The sequence below is a fragment of the Microcebus murinus genome, chromosome 7 (assembly GCF_040939455.1).
Source record: "Microcebus murinus isolate Inina chromosome 7, M.murinus_Inina_mat1.0, whole genome shotgun sequence".
NCBI lineage: Eukaryota > Metazoa > Chordata > Mammalia > Primates > Cheirogaleidae > Microcebus > Microcebus murinus.
Window position 1 is genome coordinate 8764248 of NC_134110.1, and position 18997 is coordinate 8783244.

General features: G+C 37.2%; 1 protein-coding gene across 14 annotated transcripts in view; it reads right to left on the minus strand.

Moving 5' to 3' along the window:
- The window catches only part of AKAP13 (A-kinase anchoring protein 13), a 298777-nt gene that overhangs the window by 53861 nt on the left and 225919 nt on the right, over positions 1 to 18997 (minus strand). For 9 of the 14 annotated variants that reach the window (XM_076004775.1, XM_012774215.3, XM_076004774.1 and 6 more), the window contains 5 exons: positions 17421 to 17486; positions 15096 to 15285; positions 12037 to 12145; positions 1784 to 1826; positions 16 to 148 (listed from right to left, as the gene is read on the minus strand). In XM_076004775.1, coding sequence (XP_075860890.1) covers positions 16 to 148; positions 1784 to 1826; positions 12037 to 12145; positions 15096 to 15285; positions 17421 to 17486 — 541 coding nt within the window. The remainder of the gene's footprint in view (positions 1 to 15; positions 149 to 1783; positions 1827 to 12036; positions 12146 to 15095; positions 15286 to 17420; positions 17487 to 18997) is intronic. The other 5 variants (XM_076004777.1, XM_076004782.1, XM_076004778.1 and 2 more) reach the window with 1 other exon arrangement.

An 18997-nucleotide genomic window follows, 5' to 3' on the forward strand; every position in this document is an offset into this window, starting at 1 on the left:
CACACCGATACTTACTTTGCTCTTCTTACTGCTGGACATTTTATTCTTGATGTAGCTGAAGGTACGACTAACTTTTGTTCCACTCTTCCCTTCAAAATCTTTCTTGGAGGGGCTTTGTGGCAGGAAATTGAAGTTCTCTTCTGTTATACTAAATAAAACAAGAAGGCAGATTGTTTTTATAGGACCGCGGAAGTGGCAAGCAGAATAAAAGATGGACAGAGGCTGCTGAATGATCTTATACAATAATATCTAAGAACAGAGTATGCCACAATCCCCATGTTCTGTTGTCAAAACCAGGCTAAGTTTTCTTTTATCCATCATTTATTTTTAACTATGGATTTTCAGTGATCTGATGTTAAAAAGAGCCTGTCAATTATTCATTAATTACTTTATCAGAAATCTCTTAATCTAAAACTCAATCTACAAACTTCTTTGCAACAAACAGGTGCTTGAAAGGAAATCCATGTATGTAATGGAATGACAGGGTACTTGTTAATAAAGGTTGCAAACAAGGAATCTTATGACTGACTGCATATCCAAATTCTTTAACAGTGGAGGTTACACATCTTTTGTAACCTTTGGCACAACCAACAATCAAGACTGTGGACTGTTCATGTAGCTATGCACAATTTTAGGAGGGAATATATTGAATGGCAGGCAGAACTGAGGCAGACTGTAGAAAGATCCATTTTAGGAGTTTTACACAGATTCAGATTACTCATCTACTTGTTCAGGAAGCCTACATAAAATCTAAGTCCACCCAAAATGGACATATTTTGAATTTAGGAAATTTACAATGGTTTATTTCCTTAAAGAATGCTGGGCACTTTGGTAAATAATCCATTACATAGAAAAAGAATCCATTTATACTAGTTTGCTTATGTGTTCTAGAACAGTTATTTTAGAACTTCCCCAGGTAACAGCAGTGTTCGCCTTCAGGGCCTCTGTGAGAGGGCAGGTAGAGTAGGGCCTGAGGGGTGCTCTGCAACAGCTAAAGTCTAGTTATACGTAAGTGTTGTTTATAAAACAAAGCAGCCTGCCCTAAGACAAAGGGGAAAGGGTATGAAAACCACTGCTCTAGAAAGGAGCAAGAATGAATTAGATGTGAAAGCAGTACAAAGAGCAGCACTCATTGTGAGGGTTCTGAATCACTGAGTCAGAACCAATGCCTTTGTAAAAAGGAGGGCAACTTAAAAAAAAATTGTAGAGCAACAATCTGAACCCCGCTTGTGCTTAAATTAGAGCATTTAATTTTATAAGCATGAAAAGAGAAATATAAAAATAAACAATGAGTCAGAATAGAAATCTTTTGCTTGCTGTCAAAGAATCAATTCATTTACTTGGTAGCAGCAACATATGAACTTTATAATGTATATATACTATGAAAGAAAATGTTGTTAGACTTAGAAATTAAAAATCCCCATAAGCAAAGTATGCATAAATTCTCTGTCAATATATTATAATTATCACATTAATAAATGCAAACAATTATCTTTACCATGAGGACAGTATAAAGAATAAAAGCAGAAAACTACTGAAGATACTAATTTCAAGAGATATAGCCTTCATTAGAAAACCACTTCTAACTATCATTCCAAATTTATCACTAAAGGAAGAACCCAATGAGTTCAAATTCGACTCCCTGGTGTTCCAGTGGCTAGGATATGGTGCTTTCACCAATGAGCTCAATTTACTTATTTTACTTAATTAAAAGCCATTAAGAGATTTGAAATTTCTTTCATTTTATGTCAGGAAAAGGAGTAACAAAAGCAATGTATAGTACCTCTCAGTCAGATTAGCACTGGTGGTGTGGAAGGGCCGAGAATCTAGAAAACAAAAAATGAAGAGGAAAAGTTAGAACAAAAAGGACTTTGCCCTGATGACAGGTAAAATATTTAAACATTTCCAATAACACAGCTAAAGCAGAAATAGCATTTGAAAGTCAGTGCATGGTGCTGTCTCCTTCTAAAGAAGGAAAAAATAAACTTGAAACCCTCAAATTACAACTAGAAATAGGTAGCAATAGGGAGTGAATTTCCCATAAAGAAAACAAAATTAATCTAGGATTCAAGTAATTGAAAAAAAACCCAAAGCATTTTTTTCTAATGCTTAAACACACATGATGCATTTTTAATTCCTGTTCTTATCAATGTTCAGTTTCCAAAGGCCATCTTTCTCAGATGATGTCACAGGAAAAGTATAAAGTAGGAAACTGAATGTCATTATTTTGCCACTGTTAATCCTGCTTTCATATATTTCTATCGTAATAATCTAGCCAATCTCATATTTTCCTGAGAATTCCTAGAAATAGATTAGCAAGCAAGAAAGAGCATCAGAGCTGGCTTATCAAGTCTTGGCCCTGACACTAACTTGAGATGAGACCTTTGGATTTCATTTCTTCATCTGTGAAATAAGGGAGATAAAACAGGTTGACAGTGATAAGAAGAATGAGGCAGATGCATTCTTCTTCCTTACGTAACTATCAGATCATAACTGAAGCAGGTCATTAAAATCATAAGGCTAAGTCAGACAGTAGGGTAGTAAGCAGAAAACGTAGAAGGAATACTATCATTATTTTGACCTAGCACATGTTAATAACGTTTGAACTGCTGAGGACTTAGATGAGAGCAGGCCCTCAATCACACAATGATAAAACCATTTAGGAGATCAGGTATAGAAATATTAATACTTTCTATGTATATTCCAGGTAGACAAGGGCTGCTCTGTATAACTACTGTTATGATGTGGACAAAACACACCCTTTCTCCTCAAGGTAGGCTTCAAGGATTTCTGAGATCACTGTTAGCAAAACTTTAACCTGAGAGAGATCTGAAGATGTTCTATAACACATTACTAGCACTTAAAACTCTAACTCCTAAACTGTTCTAGATTCTGAACAGAAATGCAAAACCATAGTTATTACCAAGCAATTTAAACTGATAACAATAGTGATACTATTATACATAAGAAACTTTAGAAATAAATTCTAAGTCTTTGAAAGTTTGCTTTCTATATTTTATCCTTTTCCCCATTTGGGAGTCTTCGCTTCACTTATGATATATGGTAACAGCTGCCAGGTGAGGGAGAAAGATCAGCAAAGTATCTGAGATCTATCCCCTGGCTCTGCATGATCTAGGTGTGAAACTACCAGCATTTTAACCTCATGGAGACTTAGCTTACTTAAACTATCCAGAGGGTTGTATAATTAGTGGCTTTCAAACTTTTTCCACCCAAGGAGCCTTCAATGATATAAGTAGCATTAAATTTTCTCAGGCCGCCAGGATTCTGCTGTACATTGAGGCAATTACCTAGTAAGTTACCACCCTAGTAATATGAAGAAAATAAAAATAAAATCCATAATGCATAAAGATAGCAACCAACTCAAAGCGTGGCCAAGAAAAAGCTCCCTATAGATTTCTGTGGAATAAATTAAACAAATATGTGATTGAATACTAAGACAATCTGTAATTCCTATAAGGATTTCCAATTTTTTCACTGAGGAAAAAATTTTAGTTCAATTACTATGACTTTTGGATGTGGCTCTGCAAACAGAGATTAATCTACCTATGCCTCTGTAATTCCTAAAAATGTCATCAAGTTTTCAAAGCATCTAAGAGTATGAAACAACCATTGTTACTTCCATGAGAAAATTACAGACAAAAAAGGTAGCCTGTAAGTGTAACTGCAGGCATATATTTCAACTAGATTTTTTTAAAGGCACTATATAACCTGCAGACCTATTATACTACATCCAGGGACTTCTGGTTGGAACTACTGGATGGACATGGTCAATAGTTTTCAAAGTGTGTTCCATAGAACACTAGTTTCATGAAATGTTTCATACAGTCCTGTACATACTATGGTTTCCTAGTTAATTTGGGAAACAGTGTATTTAACACTGCCTTGGAAATTCAATGCAGTAGCATTTTAAACCTGCTTAACCCAGAGTTTCCTCAATTTATTGGCCATGAAGCAACCCAACCACATAATTCTTACTGGCATTTTTGAGTTTAAGGAACACATTTTGAGGAATTCTAGAAGTTTGATTCAAAGCATTCTTCAAGGTTCTATATTTTTAGGATTCCATCATGTTGGATTAACTGAGTGATCAACACTGTTATGGGATTATAGTTCTGTATCAATGGTAGAAGAAATACTACTGGGACTTTAGTTTATTTGTCACCCTGACCCGGCTACTTCCCAGTATACTGCAAATACTTTGAGATGAAACAGCTTTGAGAATTTCTGAACACTCAAAATTGGATTTTCACAGCTTTTCTCCTATAACAACTGGCATAATGTGATTATCTATTTTGTGTCTATTTGTCACACATCTTTTAATAGTGAAAATAATAGGCCTCCATTTAAAACCAAATTAACTGTTTATGTTACTGTGCATAAGGCATTTCCCTTTAAGAACAATATATTAATAAAAATGCCAGCCTGAGCAAGACTTAAATATTGCTGAAACATAGAGTCAGCAAGTGGTAAGGAATCAGGGTGCTCAATAATCTATATAGATACTGTAACTGTCATAGACTAATAATATTAGTTTCATAAAATGAAAACAATTTATTATTTATTTAACTTTCTACTACAAATGCTTTTTTCATTAAAAATAGCAATCCTGAATTATTCTAGAAATCTCATACAATTGAAGACAGTGATTTTCATAAAGGGGAAATTCATTTCCTTTCCAAGTTTACCAAAACTGATACCTCATAAAGTTTTTAAATTAGGTATTATCAAGTAAGAATTCGTGTATTCATCTGAAACCTACAGCTTACTCAAAAAACTGAAAAATAAAAGTTCAAAAGGAGAGAAAGTAGGAGAGAAACAAATATATAACTCCTACCTTCTAATCCACATGGTCTAATCTTAAAGGAAAGGCATTTTTAAAGAAATGGTCTAAAACGGAGGGAAAAAAAAGTATAACAATAGCTGTCAAATACCACAAATGGATTATCTAGATATCTGTCCCACGAGACAGAAAAATGAAACAAGGAAATTAAAATGTACATTGTCAAATGAAGAGTTTTGTGAAATTAGTACACAATATGACAAAGAGTACAAATTGGGATGGGAACACATCCCGTATGCCTTTGAGGGTATCTGTGTGCTGGAAAGACATCTTGTGCTCTGGAATCAGTATTAGGAGTGTACAAAAGACAGAAATTGTTCTATCCGAAGCATTTCACAGCCAAGCAGAAAGACAAATGATTTACAAAAGATGGCATGCAAGGGGAGAAAAGTCCCCAAACAATTTCTTAGTACCAAGCCTGCAGCATTTTCTGAGCTGGTCAGACCTTGAAGAACAGTCACTGGACACCAAAGTGGCTTACTTACTATGCAACTCCTCCTCCTCATCACTGGAATAAGAAGAGCCAAGAGAAAAGAGAGTTTTAGACTTAAGGAGGAGCGGAGAGATGCTGACGGAGAAGGAGATCCGCCTTGCTGGCTGCGTCTGCGGCTGAGCTGAGAAGTAGGTTAACAGAAGACATTAGAGCATGCACAGATTATGCCAGGACAAAGTAAAAGGCACTCGAATCCTTGCTGAAACAGAATAATGCCTACGTGATTCCAAGAAAGGCTGTCTAGGTGAAACGTATTTACATTTTCATCTTCCTTTCTGAATATGCAGAATTCTAACGCAATTTAGTGAAAATTCACCCAGCAACTATGTACTTGTTAGACTATGAAAATAAGAACAGTCACAATTCATACCTGGAGTTTTCTTCCTGAAAAGGATATGGAAAGCATCTAGTGAAGTTATTTCCCCAGCATTCTATATTTGCCTCTCTTCTCCCTCACCCCAATCTCCTCATTTACTCCTACTGCTTATCAGACAATCTGCATACACTATGCTGGCTACTCTCATTTTTCGAATTTTAAAGCCACATCCCTCCTTTGAACTCTAGACTCATTCATCTCCCTGCTTCCCTGTGGGTGGATATTCCCCAGGCCCCTGAAACTCCACAGTGTGGCAGTTTATTTAAGTCTTCCTGCAGACCTGCTCCTCCCCCTGTGTTCCTTCCTTTGGTGAGTGGTACCTAACATCTAAGTCATTATTCAAAACAGAAACCTGGGCACCACCCCTGAGTCTTTGTATCACACCTCACCCAGCTTCCTGACTTTTGTCTTCTAGATCTGTGGTCCCCCAACCCCACCATAAGCAAAGCTTCATCTGTATTTACAGCTGCTCCCTATGGCTCACATCACTGCCTGAGCTGCCCCTACCCCTTGTGGAAAAACTGTCTTCCATGAAACCGGTCCCTGGTGCCAAAAAGGCTGGGGACTGCTGTATCAACCTTGACTTCTCCACTCCTGCCCCTGCTTTACGCTCTGGTTCTGGACACCATCTAATGTTATTTGAAGCCTGTAAAAGTCTTCAACTGATCTACTAGCCTTTCCTCCTCAATACATTTTTCAGTGTGCTCACCCTAAAGCAGGAGTCCTCAAAGTTTTTAAACAGGGGGCCAGTTCACTGTCCCTCAGACCGTTGGAGGGCCGGACTCTAGTTTAAAAAAACTATGAACAAATTCCTATGCACACTGCACATATCTTATTTTGAAGTAAAAAACAAAAGGGCAAAACCACCATGTGGCCCATGGGCCGTAGTTTGAGGACGCCTGCCCTAAAGTGTTGTCATCGATTAATTGATCAATTTAAGCAACTTAAATGATTCCACTGCCCTCAAGAAAGAAGTTCAAATTCCTCAGTCTTGCTTTCCACATACTAATTTACCAAGCTAATTCCTAGTTTCCTGCTGGTCTAAATTTTGATATTACTTCTCTTCAGCAAGCCTTCTCTAGGCACTTAAATCTGACAATCGTATGATATCAAATGTTTCTTTTAGAAAATTTACCATTTTCTATTAGAAACACTGTTCTTTTGTCCATAGGCTGTAAGTGTGGTGAGGAACAGAATCCTATCTGTAAGTTCATCCCTCTCCCACCATTGTCTACCTTGGTGCACAGCAAAGAGTTTCTCAGTACCAATTATATGCAAATATTTACTAGATAAACAAATTAATAAATGAATTTTTCTTCACTAGGCTGGAAGAAATTTTTCTGGAATCTTGATGTCCTAAATAAAATGAGAGAAAGCCTTGCACCCACTCAATATGAAAGCCACTCCACACCCCAGATAAACGTAAGTGCTGTTCGCTATCTGCAGCCACTGCAATTAACAGAGATCAAAGATGTGTTGATACAAATACACATACACTCGTTTTTTAGACAGTGATAATTCTGTGCAAAATAAGATATCATTATAATGTGTGTTCTAATGTATTTCCAAATGTGAAGCAAATTTAGAAAATGAAAATGAAATGCCTTACTACCCAGAATTTAAGAGCATTCCCTTCTTGTGTCACAAAATTACCTATCATAGGGAAAAACCTTATTTCATGAATATCCCCGACATATAGAAATCTCCAACATATATGGAAAGGACATATTTTGGTAACACGATGATTCAATTTTATAATGTACTTGAATTGAAATTTATATATATGTACTTGAATTGAAATTTATATATATGTACTTAACAAATATGCATGTTTTCCAGCCTTATCATTTAATGAAAAGATCAATAAAAAGTATATTTGCCTGACTAGATTTTTGTTCTTTCTGACATGTCTGTTAATGTTATCTTTTCCAAACAGAACTATGCTAAGAATATTTATGTATTTCAGTAAAGTCCCATCTCACTGTCCACAGAGGGAGAGAGAGAGGGGGGAAAAAAGCACAGAAAATAGAGATAAAATATCCTCAGTAGCATTGACCTAACTTTCCATAGGCTCACTCTGATCTTTGGTCACACAGACCATTTATCTTTTTAGATCTGGTACATATTACATATAAATGTCACAGTTTAGTTCTTAAGATGGCCTTAACTTTCACAGTCTAATGCAAGCGATATAATTACAAGCTATTGCTCTTCTCAAAACATGCATAAGAAACTCAGCAAACTCACATGCCAAGGAGTGAAGGTATAACAATGACTCCAAGGGCAAGTGTTCTTCTTTGTGATGCAGGTTGATTATCCCTTATCTGAAAGGCTTGAGACCAGAAGGGTTTTGGATTTGGAATATTTGCATACAAATAATCTTGGAGATGGGACCTAAGTCTAAACATCAAATATTTATGTTTCATATACACCTTATACATATAGCTCGAAGGTAATTTCATATAATATTTTTAGTAATTTTGTTAAATACTTTTGTGTGGAATTTTCCACTTGTGGCATCATGCTGCCACTCAAAAAGTTTTGGATTTTACAACATTTCAAATTTCGTATTTTCAGATTAGGAATGCTCAACCTGTAATAAACCATGCAAAATGAAGGAGAAAATGAAATCCCATGCAGAAGCATATGAGATTAAAACATCAAATGGGTACAACCCCTCTTCCAAAATTATCACTACTAATTATCACCACTAAGAGCTTTGAGTTCTTTCAGGGATATAATCAAGTAGTTTCTCCACTACTTGAAGCATCTTTGGGTGAGATCAATGAAAAGTTTAAAACTATAGCCTTGGAAAGGGATCATCAGTAATAGCTGGATTATTCTGTATATGTAAAAATTAAGTTTATTTTTAAATTCTATCCAGAAACTGTAAGTTTTCCAACACGCTAGAAGAGCTCCAACTAATCCTCTCTGATGCAAGAAGGAGAAATGCTGTGAACACATTTCCTGGAGCGGCTGCACTCAGGGCAGCCCTCCCAGGCATTACGCCTCACTACAGAGCCAGCATCCCTGCTGTTCCGATCCACTAAAAAACCAACCAGCAAGTCAATTTCAGCATGTCCCCCATCCCCACATCAAGACAGCAAATCCAAGACAGGCACTATTGCAGCTTTCTTGTCCTCTGTGGTTCCTAAATAAGCCACCACTTGCCTCTCCTCTCCAACTCAGAAAATGACAGAGAAATATTTTAGTCACCCTTTTTACTCAGTATTTCCCTCTACATCAATGGATTTTTGAAGCCGAGCCCAGCTTAGAAATAATGCTGTAAGTTTGTCTGTTTTTCTGATTTAGTGAGTTACCCAACAAGATATTCCAGACAACAGCTCAGTAGAAACACATTTTTCAGAAATGCTCAAATGTTAACAGCTGTGAAAGACTGTAGTAGAAGCAGCAAGTACTTTCTTTAGAAGGAAGATAACAGCGCACAGGTAAAAACTGGAAAGCAGTGAGGTAAGGATGATTTTAGAAAAAAATTCGTTGCAAGCATGCTCATAAGACACAGCCATATGCTAGACAACAAGAGACAGTATTCTAGTTTAACACTGCTTAAACTCTGGTCAGAGAAAAACGAACCGTGGCACTGTTCCGGTCACTAGGAACTACAGCACTCCATAATGATAATATACATTTATTAAGTGACAGAAGATATGCTAATGACTTTAAATAAACTCACACTTAAGCCATATCACATTATCACCATTTAACAGTTGAAGTAATTGAGGCAAAGATCCAGTACCAAGCTCAAAGTCATATAGCCACTAAGTATGCTCACAATAAAACATCAGTTAAAACATTTTAAGTGTCCCAAACACTTTAGGCTTTAAAATCACTTGTAAATTTTAATTATGACACTATTTCAGCTAGGCAGAGCATGAGCAAAGATGAATCATGCAGACTATTTAAGCAATTTGGAAATGGAGACTTGAGCCCGTAGCAGAATGTGAAATATCCAGTTATCCTGATACTTTAAGGCATCACACAGACACTGACACAAGTTTTAGTTTGCAACAGTCGGAATATTTAACTAACTTCCAGAAAAAATTATTGTGTTTCTAGAGCAGAATAAGAAATACAGTTGGGGAACTAACGTAACTGTATATGGGGAGGGACTAAGGAGAAACAGTGACATTAGAGTCGATTAGTCCTTCAACTCTAGTGTATGCTAGCTTAGGGATATACGTGGGGTTAGTTGTCATTCAAACCAACATGGAATGTACACTACACATCAGAATGATGAAAGGACTAAACCCTTGCTTAAAGCTTGATGGCAGTCTACAACTGATATCAGGTCTCCTCAGTAAGCTAAGCAGAAAATTTCTCAGCAGTAAGAGGAGAAGCTTTATGTGCCAGAACCTCTAGAACACTGTTTTCTGGGAGTTAGCTGCATTATTTATAGTGTGTGGCTAGCAACTGAAAATATAGTCAAAAACAATCTTGTTTTTTGGAGGAAAAATAATGAAGCATTTCACCTACAAGGGAAGAGAGTGTATCACATAGTACAGGAAAAAGGTCTCTCTGTGGGACACACCCTGTCGGTACAGTGTATCTGTTGCTACAGGAGAATGCCCACGAGGACACAACATGTGCTAGTCATGGGAGGAGCTGTCACATCTCACTTAGAGAGCCTTCCTGGCCTTCTCTGGCTACCGAATGCTAGCATTCTGGCTCATCAAATCCACTATAAACTATTTAGTTACAATTTCCATTCCTTACCAGCTAAACCTGTAACCCAAAGCCAAATCAAAACAAAATCAAAATCAAAACCAACAAAAACAGGAAAAGCTATTTCTGTCACAGTTCTGTGAGGTCATATCTGTATTTCTGATAATAAATTATCATTAGGCTAGGTTCCATTTGTCAAACAGACCAGATTTGTTTTGGAAACGTTAATCATATGAAAACAAGAACAAAGTTAACAGAATCATTCATTATGTCTTAATTTCACCGTTAAAATTTTAAAAATTAGACCTCTAGTAAGTCACGAAATGAGACAGAACATTCTATCAGTGCAGGGCATCTACTTCTGTCACCAAGTCATAAACTGAGTTACATCAGGGAGATGTAACTGAAACTTCAGATTACATCTGAAGAGACCCCAGAAACACCAGGAGAGTATGTTTATTTCCTTTGCTTCAGCCTCCCAAATACAAGCTCTTTCAGTAAAAAATGTAATGTATCACATTCCCTCTTTGATGAGAATTTAAGCTTTATATCAAGATCTCACACTGCAATTACTCATTAAAAAAATCAGTATTTTAAAACTAAAAAAAAAAGGGGGGGGTCCCAAATAACAAGTTGCTTTTTTGTGGCAAAAGTTTATCCAATTCAAATGTTTCTGAGCATCTATTATTGGCAAACAACCCATGTTTATGGGATGCCACACAATCTCTATGTAACTGTCACAGCCAATTGATCTGAATTTGCACAGTCCCATTAATCACTTTCTGCTGTAATCCTATTGACACTTGCTTCACTAACTAAAAATGTGTCTCAGTCTCGCTTTTTTTTTCTTGAGCTTGACATTTTGGAAGACTCAGGCCAGTTACTCTGCCAGGTATCTCCACTGTCAAGCTCATGAAAGACAGAGATCAGCTGAGGACCATTTCCAGATTAAAAGAGACTAAAGAGACATGATAACTTAATTCAATGTATGTTCTTGGATTGGCTATGGGACCCAGAAGTAGGTTAGAAAATTTGAAATTTGAACAAGGTCTGCATATTAGATAATAATTTTATCAGTAATAATTTCCTAATTTGGATAATTATATTATGGTAATATTAAGAGGATATCTTTCTTTTTAGGAAATATATACTGAATTATTTAGAGGTAAAGGATTATTGTCTATAACTTACTCCTTAAGTGTTTCAGAAAAAAACCTTTAAGGGGAGTGATGAAGAGAGGGAGAGAGGCTGGCAAAAGAAGTATGATAACATATGGGGACTCGAGGTAAAGACTATATGGAGATACTTTGCACCATTTTACAACTTTTTTTCCTCCCCCAATGAAGGTTATTTATAACTATTTTTGAAGTCTGAAATTACTTCAAAATAGCAATTTTTAAAAAATGTGTGTCAAGTTTATGCCCAAGAATATAATAAATTTAATGAAAGATGGCAAAAGGAGGAAGATTCAAAAGCTGAACTCTATTTCACCTTTTCTATTTAAGTGCTGAGCCATTCAAGAAATTTTGAAAGAAAATGTTATAGGGCCTTAAAGTGAGAAAAATCACAGGAAAAGTAGTTAAGACATGATATATTTAGTTTTTTTAAAAGTAGTATACTCACTGTCCAATCCAGGATGGCTGATTGTCATTAATGAGATGGATTTTGTCAATGGAGAAGAAATTGCTGATGTACAGTAATTAAATCCCTGCTGCTTAGATCTGTGACATGCCTATAAAATAAAAAAGTGAAGAACAGGTTGTAATTAGTTGCTCTCATACTTCTAGATAAGCACAAAACTTTACATTCAGATACAACATAGTGAAATAAGGCAGTACAGAAGGTGGTTAAAGCAGGCTTCATAGTCAGACAGACTTGGATTCAAGTCTGTCCCTGCCAATTATAGCTGCTCAACCTCAGAAGTTACTTAGTTAGCTTTTTTGACCCTTAGTTTTCTCTTCTATAAAATGGGGATAATTGGAATATCTATCCTTTACAGTGGTTTGTATCCCTTATAGCATTTAACAATGTTTCAAACTTAACAAGTGCTTAATAAGTATCTGCTGAGTGTATAATGAGATAAAAATAATTTCAGACGCAAAGGCAGGAGGATCACTTGAAGCCAGGAGTTTAAGGCTGTAGTGTGCTATGAACGCACCTGTGGCCAGCTACTACACTCCAGCCTAACAACATAGGGAGACCTTGTCTCTTTAAACCTTATAGAGATACAGTAGTGTATCAGCAATCTTATTCTAATTTTTAAAGAGCTGGAAACTGAGATGCAAGTAAAAAGTGTTTCAAGCTCATAAGCAGAACAGCAGTGTATCTGGAAAGAAGCCTATCTCTCTTTCATTTCCTCTTCTAAGATTAGAATGATTCTGTATGAACATGAGGGTGACTGAAATTTGATAATTTCACTCGCTCAGTAAATTCACAGCAGCTTCAAGGCCATGTAGTCCAATCAGTTGCAGAAGTTCCTACTACCATATCTCTAAAAGACAGTCACATAGTGCGTAGCACACTTTTGGTAGTCAGGGGCTCCCTTCTCTTTTGAGAGAGAGAGCCCATTCCAGTTGTTAACTAACTTTAATTATTGTTAATCCCTGCCCTGCATTGTAGACTAAAATCTGTCTCCCTATGACTCACACATGTTGACAGGGAAGCAATGAAAATCCGTTACCAGCATGAACTCGTCTCAACTGGGCCAAAGACTTCTGGTTATTTAGAGCTTGTTCCACATGTAACCATGGAATCTGAGGCAAACAGTTGCTATGTTTCAAATACAACTGTGAGGTCTGAAAAATGACCTCAGCGAAAGGCAAAGACTTTCAACGGGAAGTTGGCCACAGATAACTTGTCCAGATGAGAGAGATACAAGCAGCTCAAATACCCACTGTGAGGATGCACACAAGATAAAAAACAAGGGATAGTAGAGGGCTCCAGGAAGGCTAAAGCCCAGCAAGGCATTAAAACATTGACAACTTTATCTAGATAGACTAAATCATAAAGTCCATTCTAGAAAGACAACAGTGGGAAGTAACATCACTTAGTATAATATAGGGTTACATCTCAAATTCCATGTTTCAGGAAAGGTATCACATAAACAATATTAAGAAAATTAAAACATCCTCATTTCCTCATTAAAGCTCATCTACTTCAAAGACAAGGAAAGCAGCAGTGAGACTAACAGTCAGGAACTTCGAGTTTTGTACTGTTCATCTAACAGCCAGTTACGTGGCCTCAGGCAAGTCACTTATAAATGGGCTTTAAGTTCTCATACATAGGGCTTGAGCTGAATCTGAAAGGATACATTGGCTCTCCGCCTATGATTCTGTTCACAAACCCACTATTTTGGTATTTTACCTGGTCTTGCAAATGATTCCCAAAGAATTCTATAAATTTAAAATGCAATTTGTTTTACAGGTTTTCCACTCACTTATTTACCCTTAGCAAAGCCGTGCTAAGTAGCCACCAAATTATTCCTGTTTCTTCCTTCCTTTTTCTGTTACCATTAGTCTGAACAAATCGAAATCACTTGCTTCAATAAACATATTCTCTGTGTTTTTCTTATTTTTTCTAACTTTTTCCAAAGTATCAGGCCAAGTAGAAATGTTTAAAAAAGTCGCAGAATTCTTTCAGGCCTACTGTTTGATTTTCATCAGGTCTCAATCGCTATTCATCAGGCTTCCCGTGTGTGTCAGTGATACATTTTATTACCAAGGTAAGCCTTCAGTGCCAAATTTATATTTGGTCATGTCATTGCTACTTAGTAGGATATAATAAAAAATTGAATTTCTACACAAAATCCTAGTCACCAAATCAAAGAACAGGTTGTTAACATTTTTGTTTACTTAGAAATATTTCATTAGATTTCTACTCCAAGCCTCAGTCCAAAAACGGGTGTTTTTACTTTTTTAATTACAGATGTTTCATTTGGAGGCATTAAGATGTATCCCAGGATCCTTTCAGAAAGCAATGCGAGGCCTCCTGGCCTGAGAGGAGGAAAGAGGGCTGGGATTAAGGCAGAATGCTATGAAAGCACATAATTCAAATTCTCAACCCAAAAACTCCCCAAGCAAGAGACTGTCAAAAGTGGCAGGTGATAATGAGGGGCCTGGGAGGATGAGAACAAGTCTCTTGGTCTGGTTGACAAGGAAGTCCCTGGCCTCCAAGACAGGAGATTTAAGGGATGACAGTAGTGGAGACTGAGAGATGATTAGGTGGTGAAAAAGAGAAGGCAAGGAGGAGGCGCAGAGAGACAACAGTCATCTGCGGGACAATGTGGTAAGAAGGTAATTTTTTTCCTAGAAGAAGAAACTTGGGATATGTTTTAGAGAATTGGAAAAATTAATAATGATATTATAACACACTTCAAGACTCATTTTACTATTGAGGTGGTAAAAGAAGGCCTCAGACAAAAAAGAAGAACACAATTTAATATCCTGGATACTTTCCTAATTCTAAAAGGTTTGCTTTGATGGATCATTGAAATCTATGCAGATTAATGGTATTCTTTAATTAGTAGTAAGGGCTAAAAACTTGCTTTATATTATATAACGGATAAGTAATCATAGCTACCAGCCTTATACTAACAGAAGTCTTGCCTTCTATGTTCCTGATATGAGGTCATATGTTGGGAAATAGAATACATGTTTTCCAAATTAGCAATATTTCAGCCTTACCTGATCAAACCTCCTATGTTCTCTCTGGCCTGACTCCAGATCTTCTTCTGAAAGTGACACCAAAGAGTCACGTCGTTTCTCACCACTGAAGGGGTGTCTGAGCTCTTTGGTGTTCGCAGAGTTTACTTCTAGAGATGAAGATGGCTTGTTTTCAACACCAGCATCTCCTGTCAAGCCTTCGAGGCTGAAACTAAACACAGGGCACAAGAGTTAATTCAAAAGGGATACAAAATGCCTTTAATTGTATCTCCCTTACTCACGTATTATTTGTGTCAATTAGCAAGACTGTCTGAGAGGGCACTGCAGAAATGAGTACCTTTCCCTACAGATCTTGGAATGCTAAGGAAGAACACTGCACTTTGATTTCCTTACCTCATTCAATTTATCCAAGTGTAAGACCCGGCTAAGATTCATTTTCAGATTTTTTTTTTCAGTATACCATATGGACAGATCATATTTATCTTATTGATCTTTTATATGTGTTTTTCCTTGAACTAATTAATCTTTGCAGATTCTAACTCTGCTAACACTAAATAATTAAATGTCACAGAGAAAATATGAACTTAAGTAACTTTCAGAAGGCAAACTGGGAGACTTGCCCTTGGGTTCATTAAGTGGACCTTTATAAATTTGCATTCAGCTACATTCTAGTTGACCTTTATAACTTTACAAGTATGCTTCCACCCCAGAAATCCCAAATATCACCCAGGAGTGTGATCACCTGCGTGCACCTGGCCAAACAACAACTGCTGACAGGCTTTCTGAGAATTGTTAGTTGCAGACAGGCACATACAACACTTTAAAGAACAAATGCCGAAAAGCTCCCAAGTCTAAAAGTTGTAATTTTTTTGTCTGGATACTGGTAAAGGAAACAAACAAACAAACACACAGGGTTAGGTATTTTTTTTTTTTTTTTTTTGAGAGAGAGTCTCACTCTGTTGCCCAGGCTAGAGTGCTGTGGTGTCAACATAGCTCATAGCAACCTCAAACTCCTGGACTCAAGCAATACTTCTGCCTCAGCCTCCCAAGTAGATGGGACTACAGGCATGCACCACCATGCCCGGCTAATTGTTTCTATATATTTTTAGTTGTCCAATTAATTTCTTTCTATTTTTAGTAGAGACGGGGTCTCATTCTTGCTCTGGCTGGTCTCAAACTCCTGATCTTAAAGGATCCTCCTGCCTTGGCCTCCCAGAGTGCTAGGATTACAGGCGTGAGCCACAACGCCCAGCGAGGGTTGGGTATTTTAAATGGGATTTCAGTGATAAAGATTTTGTAGCTTGTAGGGGGCAAACCATTTTCTGTAAGCAGGAGGCAACAGACGGAGGTCAGTGATCTATCCTCCTTGGGGCTGCTAACCAGAATAATTCACATCCTGCTAACCAGAATAATTCACATCATTACAACTGCAGGGGAAACTTCTTTAAAATAAGGAAGATCTTGGTTGTAGCTGACCATGTTAACAACCAACTGGAATTGAATACGGGGCGATACTGAAGCTATTTAGTTACCTCTGCCCAGGGAAAACTGTACAGATAATTGCTTCAATTAAGTTCATACATGCCAGTCCAGAGGGCTTGTATTTGCTTTTTTATTTTTTTCGTTTTGTAAATCACTTACTATAAACTGAAGCCATACGTCTCTATTTTCTCCAGGGTTGAATTAAACAATGGATTTGTTTTTCTTATTTCAATATGGCAACAGAAATCATGACTAATTACAAGTAAATGTCTCTGTAAAAGTAATTTTCAATACTAGGGATAGGAGGGGCTAAGTGACGAAGAAATTTAGTTTTCTGTTGTGAATTACTGAAAAGCCTGAGAAAACCAGATCTATGCTTACTTCGAAAGTTAATCCTGAAAATGTTTTAGTAATTAAATCTGGCTGCTTAGTTGAAAGAAGAATATGAAACACTGAGGAATCTCTGAATTTGGAATTTAAGGAGACTGGTGGATTTGGAAGCGTAACAGAAATCAGTACATGTTACTAGTTGCCCTGCTTGTCTCACTGTTTTCCTTAGGATGGGAAATCAAGACAGGCCCAAATAGAGAGAAGTGGTCTCCCATACCACAGAGACAAGTCTGCAGAAACACCAAACCTACAGCCACTTGAGCAAACAGGATGTCTCAGGGTACATCATCCCCCTTCTTGGCTGCACCCCTTCAACTGGGTTAGCAGTACCCACAGCGGAGACAAGGAAACACTTGCTCACAGACGAAGCAGGCTGCCTATACGCATCCCAGCCACACAGAAGCCAGCTCCAAGCCGAAAGCCCAGATGCCATATTTTCCCCGTTTGGTGGCTGGACACATGACAATACCATACCTTCTGTAATTAAAGTCAGCACTCAGGGCAGCAGAGTATTGCACACCAGAGGGACACCAGCTCATACTGGGGATGACATCAAAGAAACAGAAATGCAGGAAGAAAAGAGGAAATAGGGATGGGGTTATTAGGTTTAAAAAGAAAAGGCATAGTTAGAGACAGACGGATTTACTTAATCATCAAAAAATTTAGGAATGTAACATCGAGAATTTAGAAAAAGCCTGCAATAAGAACCATGGAAACTTAAAATTGTTCTCTTGATGTCCGTCTAGATAGTCTTTTAGAAAAGACTACATGAGCTCTTAATAGGATAAACAGTTAAACTGAAACCCATGAATTTCTTCTATGAACCCTTGGCAAAGAGGCCGCCCCACCTGTGGCTTCCCATCAGATATTCTCAGAGTACTTCAACCTCCACTGCCAGGGACAATCTCCATACACCCCACCATCCCACATCACCCTTACCACAGCACCTCTAATCCTGGACCAAAAGAAACAATGACAAACTGCACTGCGCTGGGCTCACTGAGTCACGGGGTTTTTTCATGTGTTTCCATTAGGGATCCATCCTACACCAAACAATTCATAGATTTTGCATGATAAGAATATTCCATCAACACTCACATCCACCTTCAAACCCTACTCACTAGGCTATTCTGCTAAAGATAAAGGGGGAGATTTTATCGAGTTGAGTTAGAAATGTGTCTTTCTTTTTTCATTTTTAAGCTTATAAGCCTTTTTCCCCACAAAATAAGAAAAAAAAACCCACTTGATTATCTACTTCCTTGATTATCCCAGTACTGGTATCTATTCTCAAGTAGCAGGGACAAACAATCTGGGCCTGGAAATGCTAAGTTAATACAACCAGCTAAAAAAGTAACCAATTCAAAATGCAGGGTACTATATGAAGGGAACTGCATCGAAAAATTAGGATTTCTGATTAACAAAAGCTATCATTTAAAAAATATATGGCAATTTGGGCCTTAAAGTTCTAAGTGAATTTAGACAATTCTGCTTTTGTTTTCTTTCAGAGGGGGATAAAAACAGAGCTCCTGGATGACAATAAAACCACTCAATAAAACCACTCAGCTCCCTCCTGAATCTTGCAGCTGGGGAGGCCTACAGACACTAAAAACACCTATCCTGAATATTCTAACCGGTCTGTTTTCTTGTCAAGTGGGTTTCTTTTTTTTTTGGCAGAGGAAAGGAGATAGGGAAAATGGTAGAAGGATGTAAGAGCTACCCTATGGCTCTTCTAAAAGTTTTAAAATACCTTTCAAAAATAAACAGTATAAATGATTTTAAATCAGATTAAATTAATAGTGTAAAGCTCAAAAGTACAAAAGCAGAAAGTAAAACTGCACAGCTGAGACACCTCTTAATTATGGTGAGGTGGATTTCACTGACTTACAATGTACTTGTGTGAGAAGCAAGATATATTTTACAAATGCACACAAGACTCCAAAGTTTATTCTTTGAAATTAATTTTAAAACCTCCAAACAGTTAATAAATAGGCATATTTTATCTAAATATCCAACTTCTTTTAAAAAAGAGAATGTGGCAAATCAATAACTGA